The 23,606-nt window shown below is 38.3% G+C and overlaps 1 protein-coding gene across 2 annotated transcripts in view; it reads right to left on the bottom strand.

The window, feature by feature from the left end:
* The window catches only part of LOC116780374 (contactin-associated protein-like 4), a 202,069-nt gene that overhangs the window by 110,405 nt on the left and 68,058 nt on the right, over positions 1-23,606 (bottom strand). For both annotated transcript variants that reach the window (XM_032675302.1, XM_032675301.1), the window contains exon 3: positions 16,359-16,552. In XM_032675302.1, coding sequence (XP_032531193.1) covers positions 16,359-16,552 — 194 coding nt within the window. The remainder of the gene's footprint in view (positions 1-16,358; positions 16,553-23,606) is intronic.

Raw genomic sequence — 23,606 nt, 5'->3', positions numbered from 1 at the left:
GATCATCAAGTCCAACCCTTGATCCAACCCCGCTGTTGTTCCCAGACCATGGCACTGAGGCCACATCCAGTCTCACCTTAAAAACCTCCAGGGACGGAGAATCCACCACTTCCCTGGGCAGCCCATTCCAATGGCTGAGCACCCTCTCTGCAAAGAAATTCTTCCTAATCTCCAATCTAAACCTCCCCTGGCACAGCTGAAGACCCAGCCCTCTTGTCTTGCTGATGGTTGCCTGGGAAAAGAGACCAACCCCCCCTGGCTCCCCCCTCCTGTCAGGGAGTTGCAGAGTGAGGAGGTCTCCCCTGAGCCTCCTCTTCTCCAGGCTGAACAGCCCCAGCTCCCTCAGCCTCTCCTCACAGCACTTGTGCTCCAGTCCCTTCCCCAGCCTCGTTGCTCTCCTCTGGACCTGCTCCAGCCCCTCAATGTCCTTCCTGAGCTGAGGGCCCAGAACTGGACACAGCACTCCAGGGGTGGCCTCACCAGTGCTGAGTCCAGGGCAAGAATCACTTCCCTGGACCTGTTGGCCACACTGTTCCTGATGGTTTGGATTGGAAGGGACTTTAAAGATCATCCACTTCCAACCCCTTTGCCATGGGCAGGGTTGCCACTCACTAGGATCAGGGCCCCATCCAGCCTGGCCTTGAACACATCCAGGGACAAGGGTATCTACAACCTCTGTCAGCAACTATGAGACTTATAGGTAAAAAGAGACGTAGATATAGAATAGATATTAATTCCCTTGCCTCCTTTTTGCAGAACCAAGATTTTCTTTGAAAGAATTTATCTGACACCAGTGAATATAGCCATAAGTAATCTAAAAAGACAGGAAATCTAAAATATAGTCTCTTAATCCATCATTAATAACAGGTAACTGGTATCACCAGAGATCTATTCCACAATGGGATATATCTATGTCGGAAAGTCTTCAGTAGTTCTCATCCTTAGAAGACAAACAGCTACTAAGCTATATGATTCTTTCATCTTTTTAACTGAGTATCACGACAACTTTAGCATGTGTAAAATGATATAACTATCTTGACTTAAGTTGCATTATATACTACTCTCAGGACACTGGTATATTTTTTTTTTACTGACTCAATATTTTAATAGTTTCTTGGATGTTTGCTATAAACCTTGGCAGAAGTGTTTCAAGAGTCTGTGTCAGGTATTGTTTTACAGTTATAGGGTGTTTTACAGGGACTACAGTGTATCCATAGCCAATGTAGAAGGCCAAAGTTTTCTTGGAATAGGCTAGCACTGAATTAAAAGATGTACTAGAAAGAAAAAAAGACAAACTTCTAAGCTGTTCCCACATTTGCACCAGTAGTACAATGTCCACTACATACAAATAGTGCTCAAACTCTGTCTTTAGTGGTCAATTAACATATACAATTAGCATGTATCTCTTCCTGTCCTGCAGAACTTCTTCCAAAAGTATGAAACCACACTACAAACAGGTGTGGAGAACCAGACAAAAAAGGCAAATTTTTTACCCAAGCCACTTCCCAAGTCTTTCTAGACTACTTAAGCACTGGAATGCTATTTTCCTATCCACAGCTTTGCTTAGAAAACATCTCCCAGAGACTTTTTTGATTTCTCACACCATTGCACACCAACAAAAAGAGCAAAAAAGGTCAGCATTAGGCTACATGCAACTGGCTTTAATCCAGTTTTTGAGGGATTTTAGTTTTTTAGGTAGACTATGAAGGTTCATGCTACAATTCCAGCATTCTTAAAAACAATTGTACAAAATTAGAAAAAAACAAATAATACTGAAGGGGAAAATATGTGCATCTAAAATAGCTGAACAAACATTCTCCTTGCTTTGCTGAACTGAAAATACTCTAGAATGGCTTTGGTATTTCCTTCTTTAAAAAGAGACAGTTTCTCTGGGTTTCATCCAGAAAGCTCCTTTGAACTCGCATAATTTAAAGGATCCTTTCTAAACTGAAGAAAAGTTGGTTGTTATAATTATTCCAGAAAAATTCTAAACCATAGGTTTCTAAAGGTGCATGTTTGCTGCAGAGACTGATAAACCAGCGTATTAATTCTTCCATCTTTCAGAAAATGAACATATTATAGATAAGCATCATTTTTAGGATACAAAATAACTTGAAAGCCAACAGTTTAGCTCTTTGTCTCAGTTACTGAAGGTCACAGGTGGTTTTGTCTAGCTATAAACATCTTTTTCAGGCTGGTTTTCCAGATAGGGACCATCTAGACAGGAAATATAACATCCCAGTTAGGGAAGACAGATTTTTAATCGTGCTAGGAAACTTGACAGAGTCTCTATAACAACAGATTCTAATTTTCATACATTGAATATGAGTGAGGGAGAGATGGAAACACTCGGTGGTGGAAAATAAAAATCATGGATCTGACTTCAGATCTACTGAAGATATTTGGCATCCAGTGAAGGTGTAACACACCTATGAAAATTCACTTTGAAGTCACCTGTTTATATTTTATGGATAAAATGGATAATTTATTTAGTCAAAAAAAACCAACAAAAACAACCCTCCAAGTGGAAGTCTTATGAAAAATAGTTAATCATGTAACTCTGAAGATTCAGGTTATTAGCTACCAAGTTTTACTGTGTCATCAACAGAGTTGTTTTATACTAGCTAGATGGATCATTTACCCAATACAGAATGTTCCTTTATTTCTTCTTTGAAAAATAATTTCTTTGCTATTTCACGTGCTGAATTTAATACATACAGATTTCCTAAAGTAAATAATCTGAACATCATATATATATGTATATGAGTTCAGATTATTTATGTATATATATATATTTTCAGTATTCCTCAGTGTTGATAACTTATTTCTTTCAGCCTCACGTTATGTGGGTAGAAAAATCTTCTTAATGTCTTTCCAATTTCCTTATCCTTTTTTTTTCTAGAAAAATCTAAATGCTGAGGTTGTCCAGGATAGTTTGTGAAGTACAGATTCCATTTTTTCTCTAATGGCAAAGGGAAATGCAACTAGCATTTTCTCTTGGTCTTTTAATTTATTAAATTAATAACAAGTAAACAGTCATTTTCCCTGTTCTGTGCATGTACCAACGGAATAGAGCTCTCTGGTGGGTTGCCACTGGCTGGCCAGGTGCCCTACCTTCCTCAACTGGACAGGGAAGTGAAAGTATAACAAAAAGCTTGTAGGTCAAGAAGAGGACAAGGAGAGATCACTCACCAATTACCATGATGGGCAAAACAGAGTCAACTTAGGGAAATTAGCTTAATTTATTACCAATGAAATCAGAGTAGGAAAATGAGAAATAAAAGCAAACCTTAAAACACCTTCCTCCTACCCCTCCCCTTCTTCCTGAATTTCTCTACCTCCTTCCCTCCAGCTGGACAGGCAGACAGGCAGTGGGGGTTGTGGTCAATTCACCAATGTTGTTCCTGCCAGTCCTTCATCCTCAGGGAAAGTCTCACTCTCACTCTTCCTCTGTTCTATTGTGGATCCCTCCCAGCAGGGATAGTCCTCCACTGACTTCTCCAACGTGAGTCCTTCCCACAGGCTGTGGTTCTTCTTGAACTGTTCCAGCAGGGATCCCTTCCATGGGCTGCAGTCCTTCAGGAACAGGCTTGCTCCAGTGTGGATCCCCCATGGGGTCATTAGTTCTGACAGCCAATCTGCTCCAGAGTGGCTTTCCCATGGGGTCACACCTCCTTCTCTGGTGTGGGGTCCTCCACAGACTGTAGGTAAATCTCTGCTCCACTGTAGACCCTGTGAGCTGCAAGGGCACAGACTTGTCTCACCATGGTCTGCACCAGAGGTTGCAGGGGAATCTGTGCTCCAGATCCTGGAGAACCTTCTCCTCTTCCTTCTTCTTCACTGACCTTGGTGTCTGCAGGGCTTTGCTCACACGTAATTGTGGCTCCTCTCTCTGGTTACTGCGTTCCATGGTAATTTTTTCCACACCTTGAATATGTTATTGGAGAGGAACTACCACAGCCAGTGGTGGCCTCAGACTTGGCCAGCAGCAGGTCCACCTCAGAGCTGGCTGGTATTGGCTCTATCAGTTATCTGGGAAGCTTCCAGAGAGGTCACCCCTTGGGGTGCCTTCCCTCCTTCCTCCCTCCCCCAGTATCTTGCCATTCAAACTCGATACAAGCTCTTGGGATAAAAAATAATGGGAAAACCAAGCCAAATGGTAAATATCTTTGATCTTCTTCCAGCGTTTGACAGTATCTTTAAATTACTGAATTTACTCCGTTATTCCTAAAACCTAACTTCCTTCTCAACTACAAAGTATACTCTGTAGAATGTATTTTTAATGTTCCCCTCTGAAGCAGTAAGAAGTGATTTACCTATAGTTATTAATGAGTCAAAGAAAAACAAAAAAAATATAGCTTTTCAGATCCCCTTTCTTTAGATCTGTTATTATGTGTCAATACTGTAGTGGTTCTGATCAAAGCAAAAGCAACAAAAAACCCAAAAGTCCAACAAAGCAACAAAACCCACAACCTGTTTCTGTTTTTTTTCCTTTTCTGATTTTTTGTTTGCTTATCTGACACTGTTTTCAACTGCAGTGTAGAGACTTTGTCACATAGAATTTTCAACAGATTTTCAAATAAAAATTCACTAATGTCTTCCACAACCTAAACTGTCAAAAAGACAAATGTGATAGTAAGACAGACAAATATATGTAGAATCCATGACCTGTCTACTAAACCAAATAAAATCTTATCTATAGGGTTTTTATTGAAAATTATGGGAGTTACTGAGCTCTACACAAAAAACCCTGTATGGTCAATTCCTTTTTTTTTAATAGATGAAATAAGTCAAAGATGTTGTGACCTTATGTCATGGTTTGAGATAGCCCCAAAATCCAATTCCCTAGCTCCATCCCCCTCCTACATCTCAACCCAATGTGAGATGGGTTTTTCCAGACAAAACACAACCAGACTCAGAATGGGGGAAAGGGAATATATTACAATGACTGTACAAATAAATATCATAATACATTATACACATGATCACAACTATCTCTACCATGACATAAGTATTTACAATGGATCAGATCTCTTCTCCCCTCCAAATAAAAGTCCAGGAGGGAAAGGACAGATCCCTTCCAGTCTCTCAGGGCAGCAGCTTCTTCTAAGGCAGCAGGTTCTCCTCATCTCATGCATGCAGCTGTTGCTGGATCCTGCCAGCACTCACGAGGGAGGTATCCAAGCTCCCTCGGCCCCTTGACACAGGTAAAGGGGTCTTCCTCCGTGGACTACGTCACCCCAGACAAAGGTCGTTCCACCACGGTCATATCATGAGACACAGGGGGGTCTTCGTGACGATCTGGTATCTCCAGGAGATTCAAGCTCCTTGCAGGGCCTCTGTGCCCTGTCTCAGGTTGCGAGCTTCTTTGTAGCTTGCAGCAAGGGAGGGCCCCAAGGCCAACCTCCCACACCGTCCTGGCTCAGCTCTCAGGACGACCGAGCTTCTCAGCTCCTCTCTCTCTCTCTCCGCTGCTGCATGTACTTCAGGGCTCCTCTCAAATAGGAGTCCATCTATTCCTCCTTCTCGGAGGTCTCAAAGGAGTTTTGGGGGGTCTGGTATCAGTTCTTACCCCCAAGAACTCTGTAGAACTCAGCTGCTGGCTTCTGCTGCTTCTCCGGTTCAGTTCTTCTCTGTCCTGGCTCTTAGTCAGAGTCTCCGGACGCTGCGTCCGCTGCTGCTGTCTCTGCTCACATTGAAGAACCATTCCCCAGTTCATAGCTACAGATACATAGTCCAGCTTAACACTGTTCCACGTCCCTGTAGCCCCCAACCGGGGCTGGGGGGCCCCAGAGGCCCCGAGGGGCTCCGAGCCCCCTTCCTCGTGGTCTTACAACATGGCTACCTCTTCTTCTACCAAAACTACAACTCTTCTCTTCTGGTCTGGTTGTGATATGTTTACATTTTTGCAGGAGCGCCTATTGGGCAGAATTTCAAAACTTCCAGGGGTTTCCACCCCTTGGGGGCTACCACTTTCTTAGCCTCTGGGGGAAAACAAAATCCAAACCACTACACCTTCACACAAAAAAACATGCTTGTAACAGGGAAAGGTGGAACACCAAAGGGAAAGAACAGGTTCAAGGGATCCTGGTACATGAATAAACCAAACACCGTTGCTAGTTGGCAAAACAATAGTTATTTATAAGGAAAAAGGTGGCAAACAGGGAAAAGGTGAATAAAAACAGGCGCCTGAAGGAAAAGAATTAGGGCCAAGGAGGAAAAAGTGCACAAAAAAACCCCCAAGTTACTATCCTGACACCCTACTCACCTAGGTGTCACCCATAAGAAAGTCTTACCCACTCTAACCAGTAATAAAGCCTTTTTTGAGCAGCTGCGTGGTCCAGAGGGGTGGCAGGCTCCCACTTCAGCAGGCGTCCCCGCTAGAAGCAATTCAGTCCGTCGTGAAGAGCCCAAGATCCCTTACCAGACACCAGTCTGCCTTTATAAAGTTTACTGAGAGCACCTGCCCCGGGGAGGTGTGGCCAGCACCGCCCCGTCAGGGGCTCTCAATCCCACCCCTTCAGTTATGTAAGTGCACCCCTCCTGTGCATGCGTGAGCACCTTGGAAATCCCCTGACGCAGGCGCAGTGAATTGGGGGGGGTCTTATCAATTGAGTCTGGGGGATGGCCTTCAGCACCATCATCATCACTTTGTCCTCCAACTGCCCTTGAAGAGCAATGGGCCAATCACAACAGACCAATTAAAACAGTTTACACAGAAGCTCTTTCTCCAAGGCCAAATTCACTGCTTTACCAGCAGACTTGGCAGGAGAAAACATAAGCTTTTCGCAGGTGGCTGGGGCCAAACACAGACCAAAAAATAACATCCCAACTTCGCCCCGATACAATGCTGAAAAAGTTGCAGATAAATTAACAGACGTAGAGAATAAACAATTTAATAGTAATTGTTTAAAGTTAGTTAAATGCTGAAAGTTAGAATGTTTCATGGAACTTTTCTGATACTTTGACTCAGTTTGGGGATCAAAAAGCCACAAAATTGCAGTGGATTCTTTACAGCCAACTATACAGAGAAATAGTGGAGAGGGCTCCTTGAGGCACATTAAGGTAGTTCTTGTCAGTGATATTTTAATTAGGGCTAGTGACCTTCAAAAAATAAGGCAATTTAAGAAGTAAGAAAGAATAAGGTATTCACTGAATCTTCAAAGGGTAGAACTGATCACACAGAAATCTTTACTAGGTATGAGTAGTGTTGCTACAGTTGCTGAATTGCTTATTTAAAACACATTGAAATATTCTTTTCACAGTTTAAATCTAGAAAGTTTTATAGAAGGGATGACATGTGATAAATTCCATTTAAACCTACTTACCTATGACCTTTAAAACAAGTGGTAGCAAATGTCACTGTGTGGCAAGAGAATATGTAGATTTAAATGGTTTTAAGCACCAGTCTACTAATTCCTTATTCAGCATGGAAATGCATGCTGCTAAGATGAAAATACATGTCAAGTAGAGGAATAACATTGCTTTTGATTTAGGAAAGGCCATAAAATACAGAGACAAGAAAGTACACAGTATTGATACTAATCTTGTTTGTCCTTACATGACTCAAATTGCCAATAATAAATCAAAAATATATAAAGAGCAAGTTTGTAAAACCTAAGCAAATTCTATACCATTAACAAGGCTCTGAAGATATGATGGAATCGTCACATGGAATCTTAGCCAACTAAAAAAAGGTACACAGTGGAGTTTCTACGAAGTTACTGGTCAGGTCACTATCAATTCAAGGTGATATTGACAAAATAAGACATTTATAGTAAGAGTAATAGTTTTTACTTCAAACTATTACTATAATAATAGTTTTTACTTCAAAACTGAACAGAGATTTCATACATAATCTCAAAAAATGTTCTTTTTGTATAACTATCTTAAACATAGAGATTTCATTTCCAGAGTATGCAGTCATGGGATAAGGAAGGGTAAGATCCATTTGGAATTAAATCTGGCAAGGGATGTCAGGGACATAGGTAGCAAAAGGAACACTTGGGAAAATGTGGGTCTGATGCTGAGTGAGGTGGGTGCCCTGGTGGCAAAGGATACAGAGAAGGTGGGGATCCTGAATGACTTCTTTGCTTTAGTCTTCACTGGTAAGGCCAGCCCTCAGGAATCCCAGATTCTTGGAAGCAAGAGCACTGCCCAGAGAGCCTGTGGAGTCTCCTTCTCTGGAGTCACTCAAAATCCCCTCAGATGTTGTCCTGTGCAATCTGTTCTAGTTGAACCTGCTTTAGCAGCAGGTTGGACTAGGTGATCTCTAGAGGCCCCTTCCAATCCCAACCATTCATCCTACATTTTAACTGTATTCGCCCATTGAAGACAAGTACTTTGAAAACAGATTTCAATTTTTTCCCCAAAAAAGTCTCTGCATTCTAACAGCCTTCAGAAGCCATTATGTATGACCTCAACTGCACAAAAAAATGATGAGGCAGGGGTTTTCTCAGTTTCTGGTGAATGCTTAGACATGGCAGATTTTAGTTCTTCAGTAGCATAGTACCTGAACCAGGACAAAAAGAGAACTTAAAATGACAAGAACAAAGGAAAATGAAATTAAAAAAAAAAAAAAAAGAAACAAATAATCAAACCCAACAAAACCCCCAATCAAAACAACAACAAACCCAAACTAAACACACGAAAACCCACCACCATGATGACAAACCACTTAGATCTCTTATTTCTACTATTAGGACTCTGTAGTTTCAATGTTTAAGAAGTTTTCCGAAGGAATTTTAAGTTCTTAAGAGGGAAATGTGAAAATGATACAAACATGGTTATGCCGTAAAAATAAAATACTATTACAATAACTAATATACTATTAAAATAGCATGCCCATCACAATACCAAGGTTAAGATGTTAGATACTCAATATAAATTTGGGGTTTTCTCTGAAGTTCAATGACCAAAATTTTTATAAAAATTCAGTACTTTCAGTAACTTTTAAACCTCAGGAACTACACCAGACATAAAACAAACCCATGTACGAGAGAGACACTCTTCCAAATGAAGTCTGAAGTTGATTTCTGAAAGTATTTTTGTTACATTTAAGGGAATGACTGGGGTAAACAGAGTGAAGCTGAATGTGGGGTCTGCTCTTACTTTCCTGCTCAATAGTCCCTGAGCAAACTGAATACATCCTAATCAGATTATGAAGATGAAATGTTTTCTTCAAAGACAGCATGATTTTTTCAAGCTTACACTATGTCTGTTTAAGGAAATAGGGACACTATTTTCCTAACTGTGCCACAGGTTTTCTCATTCATCATAATTAATTTTTGAGCAGGTATATGTGTTCAAGCACGAACCTCTCATATTAGAACAAGAATGATATGATCAGTGTCATATCACTCTAGACCAGCCTGAGAGGCAAAGAACTAATTTTTTTTCTAGTTCTAGTTTTTTTTTTTACTCAGTGGATACTACAGTGTTATTGATTTTAAGACAGCCAATAAGTAGAAATGGTATAGAATAATTTATCATCTATCACAGTGAACCATTTTCATGGCAAAATGGCATAGCAGAGTGCAGATAAACAGAGGTCAAAAGAAAATAACTGCCTTAATGAAAAAGCACCATTGATATTTTACAAAAGCAACCCAAGATAACAGCTCTGTATAGATAATTTGCAAGATTTCTGCATATTAGAAGTATGCATATTAGTCATGTTCAGGTTTTTAGAACACAAACTCACTAAGTGAACACGCAGAGAAAGGCAGAAGCAATGAAATAGCCACCTGTGGTTTCTACAAATATAAAAAGTCATAGATGTTCTTCAATTGCTTATGATGCAGCAGGTAACAGTCAGAAAAAAGTTCTGATCAAGATCAGCCCCAGAAACCAACTCTAGTACACAGTAATTAGTTCACTAGTAGCAGCATTTAAAATAACAAAGTATCATCCCAAGATATTTACATTTGTTTCCCAAAGCTCCTGTTAATTTAATGACTGCAACACACATTTAAACTAACCTCTGAATACCTAATTACAAGGAATATTTACTGCTGCGTGCTGCTGGACTTGGGTATTTCCAAGGCATGCTGCTGTCCTAAATATACTTTTTTAACTCTGTATGTAACTTTTTTTCCCACTCATGGTCTGCCATAATACCTGTAGTGACAATGGGTATTGTAGCTGTTTTGACATTAATAATTTGTTTAATGTTTAGCCACACAATTAATACAGATTTTATTTAAATCACTGTATTTTTTGCTGATGTTTCAATCCTTTTGCCCTTCCTTTTAGCCTATATTAAATATTCTGGCACAGGTTAACCTTGATCCATGCATTCATCTGTTCACCTACTGTAAGTTATTTTATACAGAACATTAATCATTATGACTGCTAAATTAACCTTAGTAGATTGCCATTTAAGTGTCCCAAAATAACAGCGTGGTCAGAGTGCTTTTTAAACAGAAGTGGATACATAAATCCAAAAGCTTAGAAAGTAAGTTCAGAAATTTTAATGTTCTAAATAAACATCAAAATGTCCTCATCATAAATGGAACCCAGAACCCAGTACTGAGATGTTTGAATTTAATTTCCCTTAGAACTGTGAACATGTTAAAACTGATAACTCACAATCCTTTTCAAAAATTAAATTATTTAAGCATTTTCATATCTCATTTGCTTTTCCTACCAAAATTTGCTTGTTCATGGGGTACTGTAAGTATATACAGAATAGCGTAATGAAATTAGTACAGAATTCTTCTGAAAAATTGATTTCAAATTCATTATTCCGAGCATTTACTCAGAAAACTTTGATCTTAACACTTTTGGTTACTTAGTTAGGGAATTTCAACACAGATCTGTGTACATACTAAAAACAGACCAGGACATATACCTAATTATTGCAGCAAGCTGAATAAAAATCATGAACTATTCATAAAAGCACTATTCTAAAAATAATTTGAAAATGACAAATTCATTTATGTAAATCACATTCTAACAGGCAATTCTCAGGCAGAAAATTCAAATATTAATTGAATAAATTATTACTCATTGATTCTTCACCTGTCTGTATTCTCCTCCTCACATTAAGTTAAATAATAAAGTAAGCAAATATTTCAGACCTCTGCATTCAAGAAATGCTTCAGTATCCAACCCTTTTTCAGTAAACCTTGTCTCTCTTATCTCAGATGGGATTTTAGATTTTTGTTTAATGTAATCCAATGAAATCAGAAAATTTACCTCTCGTGTGCCTCGATTTTGATAATCACCATTTTTCACTACTGTTTTCCTGATTCACACTCTTCTAGTCAGTGATTCTTGGTTTTGTGTATTAGATTTGTACATCTAAGGTTTTGGACAATAGCCATGCCATGACCATTCCTACTGTTATTTTAACAAATCATTTTGAAATAGAATGAGTATTTCTAAACCAAACCTTTTTGATGCCAATGTTATATTTTCAACACGGAGATACGCAGTCACTTTTTAATTTATTTCTTTTTAAGCACTCACCCAGCAGAGGATTTTTACTGTATGTGGTAAATTAATACTCAGTTTGCTTGTCTTTTTATGTTACTATCCTCTACAGGGAAGAATTTAAAATTTGAAGCTGCAAAAATATATTTTGGATCACTTTTAACATACTGGTGAGCTTTGGAGTTTTTACACACAAACTATGCAATCTGCCAAACTCTGTGATGATTTTCTCATCGTGGATGTTGCAGAAAGACAGAGGTCAGTTGTGGGTAAGTTGTACATCCCTGAGTTCCAAAATTGAGCCAAGTAGTTAAAACTGTTCTATTTGAAGTTTTAGAATAGAGTTTTAGTGATAGAGCACCCACTGAAATTATCTGTGCCTGGGATTGCAAAAGGAATCAACATAATTAATTTTTTTTTGTTGTTCAAAAAGTAATTAGCAGAAGTCCAGAAAAGTAACATATATACACAACTTTTAGCTTTTAAACTGAAGCAGGTTATGATCGAGAAGGGTGACTCTGATATTTCTCCAGGGAGGAGGATCTTGAAAATATGAATCACTAAGGCTAAGGAAGAGTCACCAGTTCCAAAAAACAGTGAAGCAACTCCACACTCTTGAATCCTGAAATGTGACTATCACAGAACACTTGTGATTCTGTATTTTTTAACCTGTAGATTTCCATAGTTGTGAATTATTTTACATCATGGGAAGCTTCCAACAAACTCTAATGTGCCAACTCCCTTAAAAAGGAAGCTGTGAATATGTGTAGCAATGCATCCACAATAAATCCTTCAATAGTCATGAAATTATATTATATATTACCAGAATAGTTACTCGGAGCAAAGCTACTTCTATATAAAGTCACAGGACTGAGGAACCTATAATAAAGCAAACTTCCAGCTTTAGCTTCAGCTAAGTTCAATAAACCAGAAAATAAACCTCATAAACTCAAATACATGTAAAAAAATAGACACAAAGAAATTCGCCTTTCAAAAGAGAAGTTACAAAAATGGTCACAATTTCCCCACATTTTATATAATTTTGTATAAATATTAGTTTTAATTTCCCTGCTTTAGATATAGATTTTAAAAAGAAAATTCAAAACAAATAAAACTGAAAACTCGATTCCAGTTGTGGAACGGATAAATCATTATTCTTGCAGGAAAAACCACAACAAAACCAAAACCCATGAGGCCGAACTTATGTGTATTTCCCTAGCTGTATCAGAGAACACTAAATCAACACTAAATCAAAGAAATTGTATTTCTTTTCTTCTTCAAAATTCCTGCTAATGAATAACATCATGATGCATTTCTCCATAAGCTAGACCACTCAGGTTTTCACCTAAATTATTAGCCATGGAAAACTTGTTCAAACCGTGAATTGCTCTCCTTCTTTCCTCTCCTAACTCCTCCTTTTAAAATGACACAGAATATGACCTCTGTTACCTTACTACTCTCCTTTTAAGAGGAGAGCAATTAGTAATGGAAAGGGGAGAGTAGGCAACATAAAAACTTCTGTGATACAAAACTATGAATTTAGTTAAACAAGAAATTATACTAGTTAAAAGGATCAATAAACAGATAAATATCAACTACAATATGAGGTTCTTCACAGATGATGATATCTAGAATATGAATTACTAGGAAGAATGAAGAGCTAATGTTTAAAGACATAAAAAGTTTCTTAGCACTTCTTGACCAAAATTTAAGCTGAGTGTACACTTTTTGTGCTGTTTTACTGTATACCTCCTGAAGTCAGAAAGAAGAGAAGGGAAAAGAATTGTCATTTCCAGAGGAAAAAAATCCAATAACGTAACATACAAACAGATAAAAATAAAAAAAAAAAAAAAAAGGAAGAGGTAAGATAAAGAACCATGCAAAAAAACTGGGCTTGGGAGTTTGGGCTTTACTTCATTTGAAGCTACATCCTAAGGAATAGGAAAAAAACAAAATAAAAAAAGAGAGTGAAGAACACAAAGGGACAAAACATGCCTTGTTCAAACACTTTTATATTTATGGTAAAATTAAAGAAAATCTAGAATTGACTTGAATTGATTTCTTCCAAGATTGAACTAATCATCATCAAAGAAAAAGATTTCTGTCCTCACTGATATGACTATTACTGCCTTTTTAAAGTTAACTCTTAATTATTTTCTACACTGTTCTTGATATTTATTGTAACATTTTTCAGTCAGTGCTTACTGGGGTCAATATTCACATCTTTTAAGAGTTGGTACAGTTCTGGTCAAGATAAAATTCTCAAGCAAAATAGTTTTTATTAGTGGTAAAACACATATTTTTGGACAGAAATCTTTTCCTTTCAACAAAATGTGTGGATGAAGTAAGAAAACCTCTGCTGTAAAACCTATACCTAACTTTAGCTAACAATACTTAAACCACAGCAGTTCTGGGAAAAAAGTGTAATGGGGTTAGTCTTTCAAAAAAACTTCGTTAGTCAGTAAAGGACTTTAAGCAATAAATAAAATCTACATAAAAAATAAACTCCAAACAGTTATGAGGTAGCAGCTCCCAGTATACAGAGAAGTGGAAACAAATCATATTTAGCAGCCACAAGAGGGAAGAGAGGTTAATCTCACCTAACTTGAGAGTGTCTACATCCAAATTCAGCACCAACAGGCGATGAAATGAAAATGAAATAGTTCTACATGGTTCACTTCAACCTAACAAAGACACCTGAGGTAAAAGGAACCAGTCTTGGAAAAAACAATGCCCTTTCCACAGTCTGCAAAGAGAGTTTTCATAACTAGATCATTTGTAGATGTCTAGATAGTCCTCTTTCATCTCAGTTGTTACAAAAACTTTACAGTAAATGAAAAAAAGTCCTACAGCTGCACCAATGACAGGAGCTTCAGAACTTTAAGATAAACCATAAGGACACAAAGACAATTCAAAACTAACATCTGAAAAGAAAAACAAAAAGTAGGGAGCTGTGAATGTGCAGATAAGAGAAGTATCTTTTCTGCTTAAGTCTAGGAAGAATTGTTACAAGGTGAAAATCCTTACCTAGAGAAGATTTCCACACATGGTCCTCAAAACTGGGCGTTATCCCTCATTATTAAAAATAACCAAAAACCATACTTGTTCTAAGCAGTCTTGTAACAGGGTAATGATTCCATTAAAAACAGGGTAGAAATAACACAGTAATGCAGCAACTGTCATAAAACGTGGGATGGTCTTGCCTGTAATGAAAATGAGCACTTCATTTCCAAAGACAGCTTATAGAGATAACAGGCAGAGGAAATCCATAAAATAAATAGAGATTTAAGAGTTTCACTACAAGACTATGCCTACATATTGGTTTAGAGAAGAGAAAATTTATTTTCCTAGAAGCAGAACTCCTAAATAAAGATACATAAAAAAGATCAATAGACCATCCTTGAATTTGATGGTTTCCATCCTTGAATTTGATGGTTTCCATCCTTGAATTATGCATCACTGCCTGCAAGCCATACCTTCAATCTGCATTGCAATCATTGAAATAATCATTTTTTATTAAGTTTTGGATAATAGCATTGAAGCTCTGCTCTTCCCCTCTACAGATCTAACAACCTCCTTATCCAATGTCTTCATCAGCATTTACCTATTTTTTTCAGAACTTTTATTTGATATTTTACCGGTGGCAATATTCAAGAAATAACTATCTACATCACTGTTTGTAATACCAATATGGGATTTCAAAAGAGCCTTCTCTGAAGAGCTCGAGCTGCACTACCTCTCAGATATGTTTTATCAGTCTGTTTTAAGATGAGCAAAGACAATATTGTAGCAGCTTATGCTCATTTGTCATTTGGAAGATTGATTTTCTTTTCACTCCCCACAGCCATATGGATTAGAAACTCATTTATTTCCCTTTGTTATGAAAACACAATCTGAAGCAGAAGTATGTAGCAAATTCAAAAAGAAGGATAATTATGCAACAAATAAAACACTGGATAATCTCATTATACCGTAGATGGGTTTTGACAATAAGAGTGACTAGAACATTTTGAATTAAAAGTCAACAAAATTAAAATGCAGAAAATTAAATACATATTAACATAATGTTTAACTGGGGCAAGGAACAACTGAAAGTTTAGAAAAATTTAGAAATTAATCAGCTCTACGTATGGACACAAGAACAGAATTAACTCGATAGGATAAAATAATATACCACAAGTTCCAATATTCTTTCTTTAGTCCAAGCTGCTAATCATTCGGGATCAAGGAAAGATGCAACCCTTGTATACAACCATATAGTCCACTTTTTCATATGGATTTCGGGCATCATCTCTCTGGTATTGTATAACCTTTGTTTTCATTAAAATTCACACCAATGATGAGTTTTGCAAGGCTTATTAATTATTATTACTAGCTACAAGGATAATCAGAGATAAATGTCCTCAAGCATCAGAAATTAGGCTCTGAATTTGATGACCAAAAATTAAATATTGCTTTCTTTCTTTTAAACAAACTGGGATTTGTTGGGTTAAGATTTTAATTTCTTTGTGTTGTTTCGTTTTATCCTTACAATTAGATTTAATGTTCCAGAAAAAATAAAGCAAGTGTTTTGCTTTGTTTTGGTTTTCTTCCCCTAAATAAAAGACAAATTTCATGCAATGGGATCAACACTTTTGGGAAAAGAACTTTGCCATATATAGCAAGACAAAAGAGATTTGTAGCACGGTTTCAGTCCTCAAAATAATTCCTTCTGTCTTAATGGAGTATTGCTACAGCAAGAGTTTTGATGTTTGTTGGCTTTTTACAGTCTTTCATCTCTCAAAAGCTAAATTACTTTGTACATTTAATTATCTACACACTTCAGGTGTAGTTCTTCATATTCCACTGCCTTGCTTAGATTTACAACAAGTCTCTTTTAAGTCTTCTGCAGAAACTTAATTCTCATTATTGAAAGAACATACCCAAATGCTTTCTTCCTGACGATACTGCTTCCAGTTTCTTCCACTGTCACTGAACATCAGAAGGTAACTTGTTACCCAATCTGAGCTCCCATAACCACCTTGAGTAGCAACAGCAGTAATTTCGGTTCTTTCGCCGAGGTCAATCTGAAGCCATTGATATTTATTGGACACGAGTGGAGACCAGCCACCAGCACCTTAAAAAGAATGAGAAGGAGTGAAATGTATTCCTAAAAATAAGGATGTTAACACAAAACTTGTATATATATGTGTATATGACACAAAACTTGCGAAAATAAATTAGTTTATTTGAGCGACCCAATCTAATGAAAGACGACCTTGTCCAAGGCAGGGGGTTGAAACTAGGTGGTCTTTAATGGTCCTTTCCAACTCACACTATTCTATGATTCTATGCTTCTAATTCAAGATACAGTTGCACCAAAACTGTCTTGGTGTTATTTAGCAAGTGTTATAAAAATTTATACAAATTACTTGATATTCGTAACCAAATGTAACAAGTGAGATCATTGTGAATTGATTCACACCTTTTTTTTCTCTCTCTAAATTCTGTAATGAATTTTACCGAGTAATTTTTAACCAATTAGACCCTTCAAGTAAAAAATTCTGAATTCTGTCTTTTTTATTTTATACATCTCAGTTTAATTTTATGCAGACTAGAAGATCTCCTGAGGCCCTGTCTACCCTAAATGAGTCTGCATGATTCTGTTCTGTGAGGCCTGGATATATTGACTTGCATGTGAAGAAATAAAGACTATTTGGATGACAAATTTGCACGTGCCTCTTAAAGGGACCAAGAAATTTGTAGGCAAAACAGTAAGACAGTATGAAGCATACACATGTAGTTCAATCACAGACACAACCCTTTGCAAACATAAAATTTCATTCAAAACATAAGAGCTACATTCCTCCAGCATTTTAACTAATCAGAAAGACGATGAAAGGAAGAAGGACATCATATCAATTCAGTGCCCCTGTGTCTTCCCTTGTTTGCCTTTCTTTATTCAGATCATGCTACTTGTTTGTCTATAAAGCCGGGTGGTAAAGGCCACGGTAGGTCTCAAATAATCTCACAAGAAAAAAAATATTGGTTTATGAAACTACTTTGCAAAATCTGCAAGTATCTGTAACATCTGGTGATCTTTAATAAAGAATAGTGTGACAAAAATTATAAAAGCACCATTTCGTAAGCTCAGATTTAGCTCTAACACAGATAAACACAAGAGGCACCTTGAAAAGTTCTTAAAGCACACATGCATAGAACAAGAACAGATATATCTAGTTCCCACAACAATCACTAAACACTGTCTAATGCAGAAGTAGCTGCAATCCAATCTTATGCTTGAATAGGTTTCAAGATGTAGAAAAATCACAAGCAAAATAACACATATGGTTTACTTCTGTTCAGAGTCATGATTCAAATTCTTAACATTATCTACTCCAGGGAAAAAAAAGAAAAAAAAAAAAAAGAATTTTTACTTAGGTATGTAAAACTGTCATTTAAATATATAGTGGGATTCACATGGGTGTTCATAACACACAAAACGTGAGGTTCATTCTACAGGGCAAAGTAAGTGGAAATACTGAAAGAAATGCATACAACTCCACATATGTAAAATATCTTTGTCCACACATTTATGAGTTAATTAAAACATGATGGGATTAAAACTATGTGTGGAGTTAAACACCGTGTAGATTTTTTAATATTTTTTTCCAAAATTTTAATATTTTTATTCAAAGTCTTCTCAGAATACTGTGTCACTGGGCAAAGCTTGGTGACATTTTTGAACTTTCCACTTGAAAGGCAGGGTTGTATTCTAGTCTACAGCAGTGGTCTGGCAGGCTGTACTGAGTACATAATTCTTAAAACCCTTCTGCCAAAAGCATTTTTGCTTGGTGAAACTGCAGAACTTAGAATGAAGCGATAGAAGTTATAAAGATGTAAATGAAGAAGTAAGTAAAAAGTCAGTTATGACAGTACTACTTGCTGCCAGCCTGAGGAAGATACTCCTGTCTTTAGTACTGCATTTTCCAGAAGCTTTTGCGAGGCACCATCAGACAGGCTGTAGGCAAACGCCGGGATTACAAAGCCTGGAAAGAACAGCTATAGAAACGAGTCCATCACAGCGGTGGCTTCCCAGGATTGAGCAAAGCAGAAAAACAACAACTACTTATGTTTTCTATTGTACGGGTTCTCCCCGGACCCACGTTGTCTCCCCTTCCCAATCACACACTCCGCCTCTGCAAAGCGGGATCAGCTGCCTCATCCGCCTTTCCCCAGTCCCGGGTTCTGTTACTGGAACCCGGTCCTCCTGTATCCCCCATTGGTCAGCAGAGCCCTCAAGCCATTCCCTTTTGTGAAGGAACAAGATTCAGGATGGGAGAGGTTCCAGGTGTGGAAAAAACCATACAGCAATTGACAGGACTTTATTATACGGATCTTACAGTTATTATATGGACTTTACCGTTATTATGTGTTTTCAGATATGTATATTGCATTATATCCACACTACACAGTGCACAGCCTGGGTATGTCCGGGCTTGCCATGAGTTCTGCCTGCTCCCTACTTCCCTGCTCCCCTCTCTGATAGGCTGAAGAAGCTGCAAAGTTACCATTCGACCTTTTCTTCCCTGGTTCCTCCCACATTCTGCCCCTTCGCCTGTGTCTCTACCTCAATTTGTTCCCTTGATTGTCTGTCTCATGCTCTACCCTGCCTGAACTCATAAAACCCCGACTCCCCTCAATAAAGCATTCCATTTGCACCTGTATTTTGTCTCCAGACCCGTCTGTGCTGTGTCACGGCCCCATCACCCCTTGGACCGTGGCACCCTTTCCCTTGGACCTTGGCACAATCATGTCCCTTCTTCTTGCCCTCCCCCCGAGCCCACATAAACTGTGGGAGTTTCGAAATAAAGGTCTTTTTGCCTTGGAACCCAGGGAAGAAACTTGGCTGCTCTCTCCTCCTGCCAAAGAAGACTGCGTGGCTGGGTGCTTCTCTGGGAAACCTCCAGAGGGGAGTCCACATTCAAGCTCTGTTAATTGGTGTCCATCAACCGGACCCCAACGACATTTTCTACCGTGTAGAGATTTCCTTGGACGTCCCCGGGCACAGGTGACAAAGTGATTCTTGGCTTCCCGCTCAGACAGACTCTGCAACTCAGCATTGGATTTCGACCTACAGAACTCAGAAGGTAGGCCCGCAGCTGTACAGTTCAAGAACTCTATTTTGTCACATTCATGGGGGCTCTATCTTCAAAGTGGGAGCGCAATACTTACAAACGCTTAAAAATCTTATATATTTGCATGGACACCTGTTAGACAAGGACTCTTTAAAAGCACTGATTAAATGGATTTCAAAACACAACCACGTGCTACCCAGCCGCATATCATACCAGGAATGGGACATATTAGGACGTGAATTATGGAGTGCTGTACAGGCAAATGACTCTTTAGCTATGCCTGGCTAGCTCAGTTGGTAGAGCACGAGACTCTTAATCCCAGGTTGCTCCATGTTGGGTGCCAATTAACAGAGCTTGAATGTGGGCTCCTCGCTGGAGGTTTCCCAGAGAAGGACCCAGCCACGTGGTCCTCTTTGGCAGGAGGAGAGAGTAGCCAAGTTTCTTCTCTGGGTTCCAAGGTGAAAAGACCTTTGTTTCAAAACTCTCACCACAACATGCTACACTACATTCCACAGAAAGAAGAGAAGGAAGCACAGATACACAGTGTTCTACTGCCAGCTAATGTTAGTTGATTTGAGGGATTACAGTAAAGATGCAGTCCCAGAAGCCACGTGTCAGCCCTCTAGTGACCAATGCAACATAAAACCCATGCAGAATAACCACGGAGCAAAAGCAGCATAGAATCATAGACTCACAGAATCAGCTGGGTCGGAAGGGACCTCCAAGATCATCAAGTCCAACCCTTGATCCAACCCCGCCGTGGTTCCCAGACCATGGCACTGATGCCACATCCAGTCTCATCTTAAAAACCTCCAGGGACGGAGAATCCCCCACTTCCCTGGGCAGCCCATTCCAATGGCTGATCACCCTCTCTGGAAAGAATTTCTTCCTAAAATGCATGATGCCTCCAACAAAGTGAAGTCACAGCCTGGACCACCACTCAGGAACTGCAGTATGTTTCCTGAAGCACTGCAATGCTCTGGTTCACACGATGCTTTCATCTGCCAAAGGCTCCTCAGGAGCTCTCCCGTCTGCCTGTCCAGCAGCCAGCTGTCCTCCCAGCATCTGACTGCTACTGCACCATCACAGAGAGGAAAAAATACGTACTCTTCAAATATATATCCTACCAGAGAAGAGCCAGAATGATCACAGTCCTGCAATAAACACTAGTAGAGCATGTTAGCTCCTCACCCAGTGTTTTATCATCTGTTTTACAGTGTGTCCTGTCCTTGCAGCAAGACTGATGAGTGCGACAAATTGCAGTCACTTTTTGCTGTGACTGGCTGCATAATAGGTGTCAGAAGGATCTTGTTGAAAACCAGAAAGGTTTGCCAGATGTTTGTGCTGCATGGTGTGGTTGTGTCTGGGGAGATCTGGAAAGAGATCTCCTAAAGACACTCTGCGGGGAAGCAAATAAATCCAAGGAGTGCAACACACTCATATGTTCATCAAAACTTTGACAAAATACATGAACACACAGAGACATGCTAAGATTTACAGGAACGTAATTTTGTCATCCTTAAACTTCCTGAATAATTGACTTTGAATTCTTCACTTTAACTCTCTAACTCTTCTTTTTGCCCGTGTCATTTATCTAAAGTACACATTTTCTTCATTTATTGAGTGTATGTTCTAACAGTCACTAATGAAACATCTTTTGTTGTGAACTAACAGCAAATCAGAAAAATAATGTTCACAGGGAAGACAACCTGTATCTAGAGTTATTTTTTTTAACTTTGTCTCAGTAGGTGTTTAACCCTCTTTATTTTCCACTGTCTCTTGCCAATATTGAGGTTATCTGCATGCACCATACCAAAAAACCACATTCAATCTGGCAAAGCATGAAAGTTTCATGCTTGATTCCTGTTAAAACCCCAAAGCATTGCAGAGTTACTTTTTCTGAAGAACATGCTGACTTGAAGTTGAACACATAGCTAATACATAATATGTTTTCCTTTCATTTATCATCCCTATTTTAATTTTTAAATACCAATGCTGGTAAAACACATTTGTACACATGCAGTGTAATTCTCTTTAAAGCACACTAACTTACTGAACACATTTAGTAACCTCCTACCTCTTCATTTTATGTGATATTCATAAATAAACTGATTATTAAATGATGAAAAAATGTCCTAGTATTTTGATATTTTGATATTTTTAACATATTAAAATTGATTAGATTAAAATTGAAGCAATCGTGCATCTTTTGTTTTTCGAATTTTGCCTATAAATTTCCATTACGCTTGATTTCTGTTTCTTCAGTCATTTCAATTGTCAAACCATAAACAAGATTGCTGACCGGAAGATGTTCTGGATGTTGGTACTAAATTTATAGGAGACAACCTGCTTTCCTTCAGATAGCCTGTATTTCTAGACTTCCCTTCTTATGCACTTCATATGTAGTTTTAATTCTATTATATTATTTTCCTTGCTTCTGGAGGTCAAATATCTTCTGCCTTCCCCCACAACCATGAATATAAACACATCAAAATACTGAATGGGTATTATTTCATTATTCTAGCTCTTGTCTGGTAGGATATGTGTTTAAAGAGTATGTATTTTCATAATTCCTTAACTTCACTGGGGTGACCATACCATTATCACTAAGACATTGAAAATGGAAAAAAAAAAAAAATCAGCAAGATTAGCAAGTAGCTACAAAGGAATAGAACTAGAATGGCTGAGAAAAGGTCCAAAAACTCAAATCCTCGACAGAAAGAATATTGCTACAGTGGATCTGGAGTGCTATATGAGGTATAAAACTTGACCTTTCCGGCAGAAAATGTATTAGCTGATACTTAAGCTTCTCAAACTGGCTCTCTGTGGTCATCAGGCTGCCAGGTCCCTTTTGCTTCATTATAAAAACTCTGAACTACATAGAATAGAAACTGGTTCAAAGATTTTCCCCTTGGTATGAACAGCACCCCACTTTTTGCTTCTCCTGCTCTATAACTACGATTGCCTGTGTTGTTAAGTAAAGCACAAAGCAGTTCACACTCATATAATGAACTCACAGTTCATTATATCAGCACCACCATTTAAACCACTTTCAAATTCAGTCAATTTTGTGTATATTTAATTGCAGTAACTCGAAGCAATGCATATTAGTAGAAGTCCAGGTTTAAAACTAACACACATAAGAAAGGATACTTTCTTTTGATTAATCAAACTCTGTATTTCCCATATGGATCATTTAACAGAAGCTGGTTTTAATTTCAAGTCAATAAAGCTGCACCAGGGATGAATTTGCCTCTACTTATTACAAAGCTGATTTTCTACACGCGAATATTTGACAACTGAGGCTTCCTAGGCTTTAAAAAGTCAAATGAAGTGGTTTACAGTATTCAACTCCCACTAAAGTACCAAAGTAAGAAGTAATTTCATTTCTCAAGCTGAAACGCAAGGCGCCATCTTTCATAAATCGAGAACTATAAAACTGTAGGCTTATACTTAGATAAAGAGTACAAGGGTTTTGTTCTTTAAGAGTTTATTGACTGATGAGAAGGATGGGGAGTGGGGAGCAACGTCTGATAAATGGTGCTGATGCATTGCTACCAGGTGACAACCCTCTGGGACCCTTAAAAAAGTGTCTAGAGTAGAAGTACCGCTTGGATCAAATGCTTGTTTTTTCTAGATTTTAGTTCTCTTATGCTTAAATCAGGCAATTCAAGAAATAGAGCTCATGCTCGCATTTGTTAGCCCAACAAAGTGCCAGAAAAGTAATTATCAGGAAGAACCTAAATAGTCAAAGGTTCCAATCAATCTAAATCACAACTTAGCTAGTTTTTCAGACAGGCTATGAAAAAGCTATCACAACAAAGCTGTTCTGAGTGGTATTTCAATGATAAAACACAGATATAAGCCTCAAAATTTGAAACCAGGGAAAGTAAAACTTAGAAGAGATGAGGGACCCTGAGCTATGAATAAGAAATACTGGACACAGTATCATTTTTTTAACACAGATGGAAAGTGGCAGACTGGGACAGCTAGATCAGAAGCCAGTTGTGCAGGAACTGCTTCATATATAAAATTTCTGCATAGTAATGTTCA

Source organism: Chiroxiphia lanceolata, chromosome Z (genome assembly GCF_009829145.1).
Source record: "Chiroxiphia lanceolata isolate bChiLan1 chromosome Z, bChiLan1.pri, whole genome shotgun sequence".
NCBI classification, from domain to species: Eukaryota; Metazoa; Chordata; class Aves; order Passeriformes; family Pipridae; genus Chiroxiphia; species Chiroxiphia lanceolata.
The sequence above is the reverse complement of the archived record's forward strand: the minus strand, read 5'-3'. Positions and strand labels throughout refer to the sequence as shown.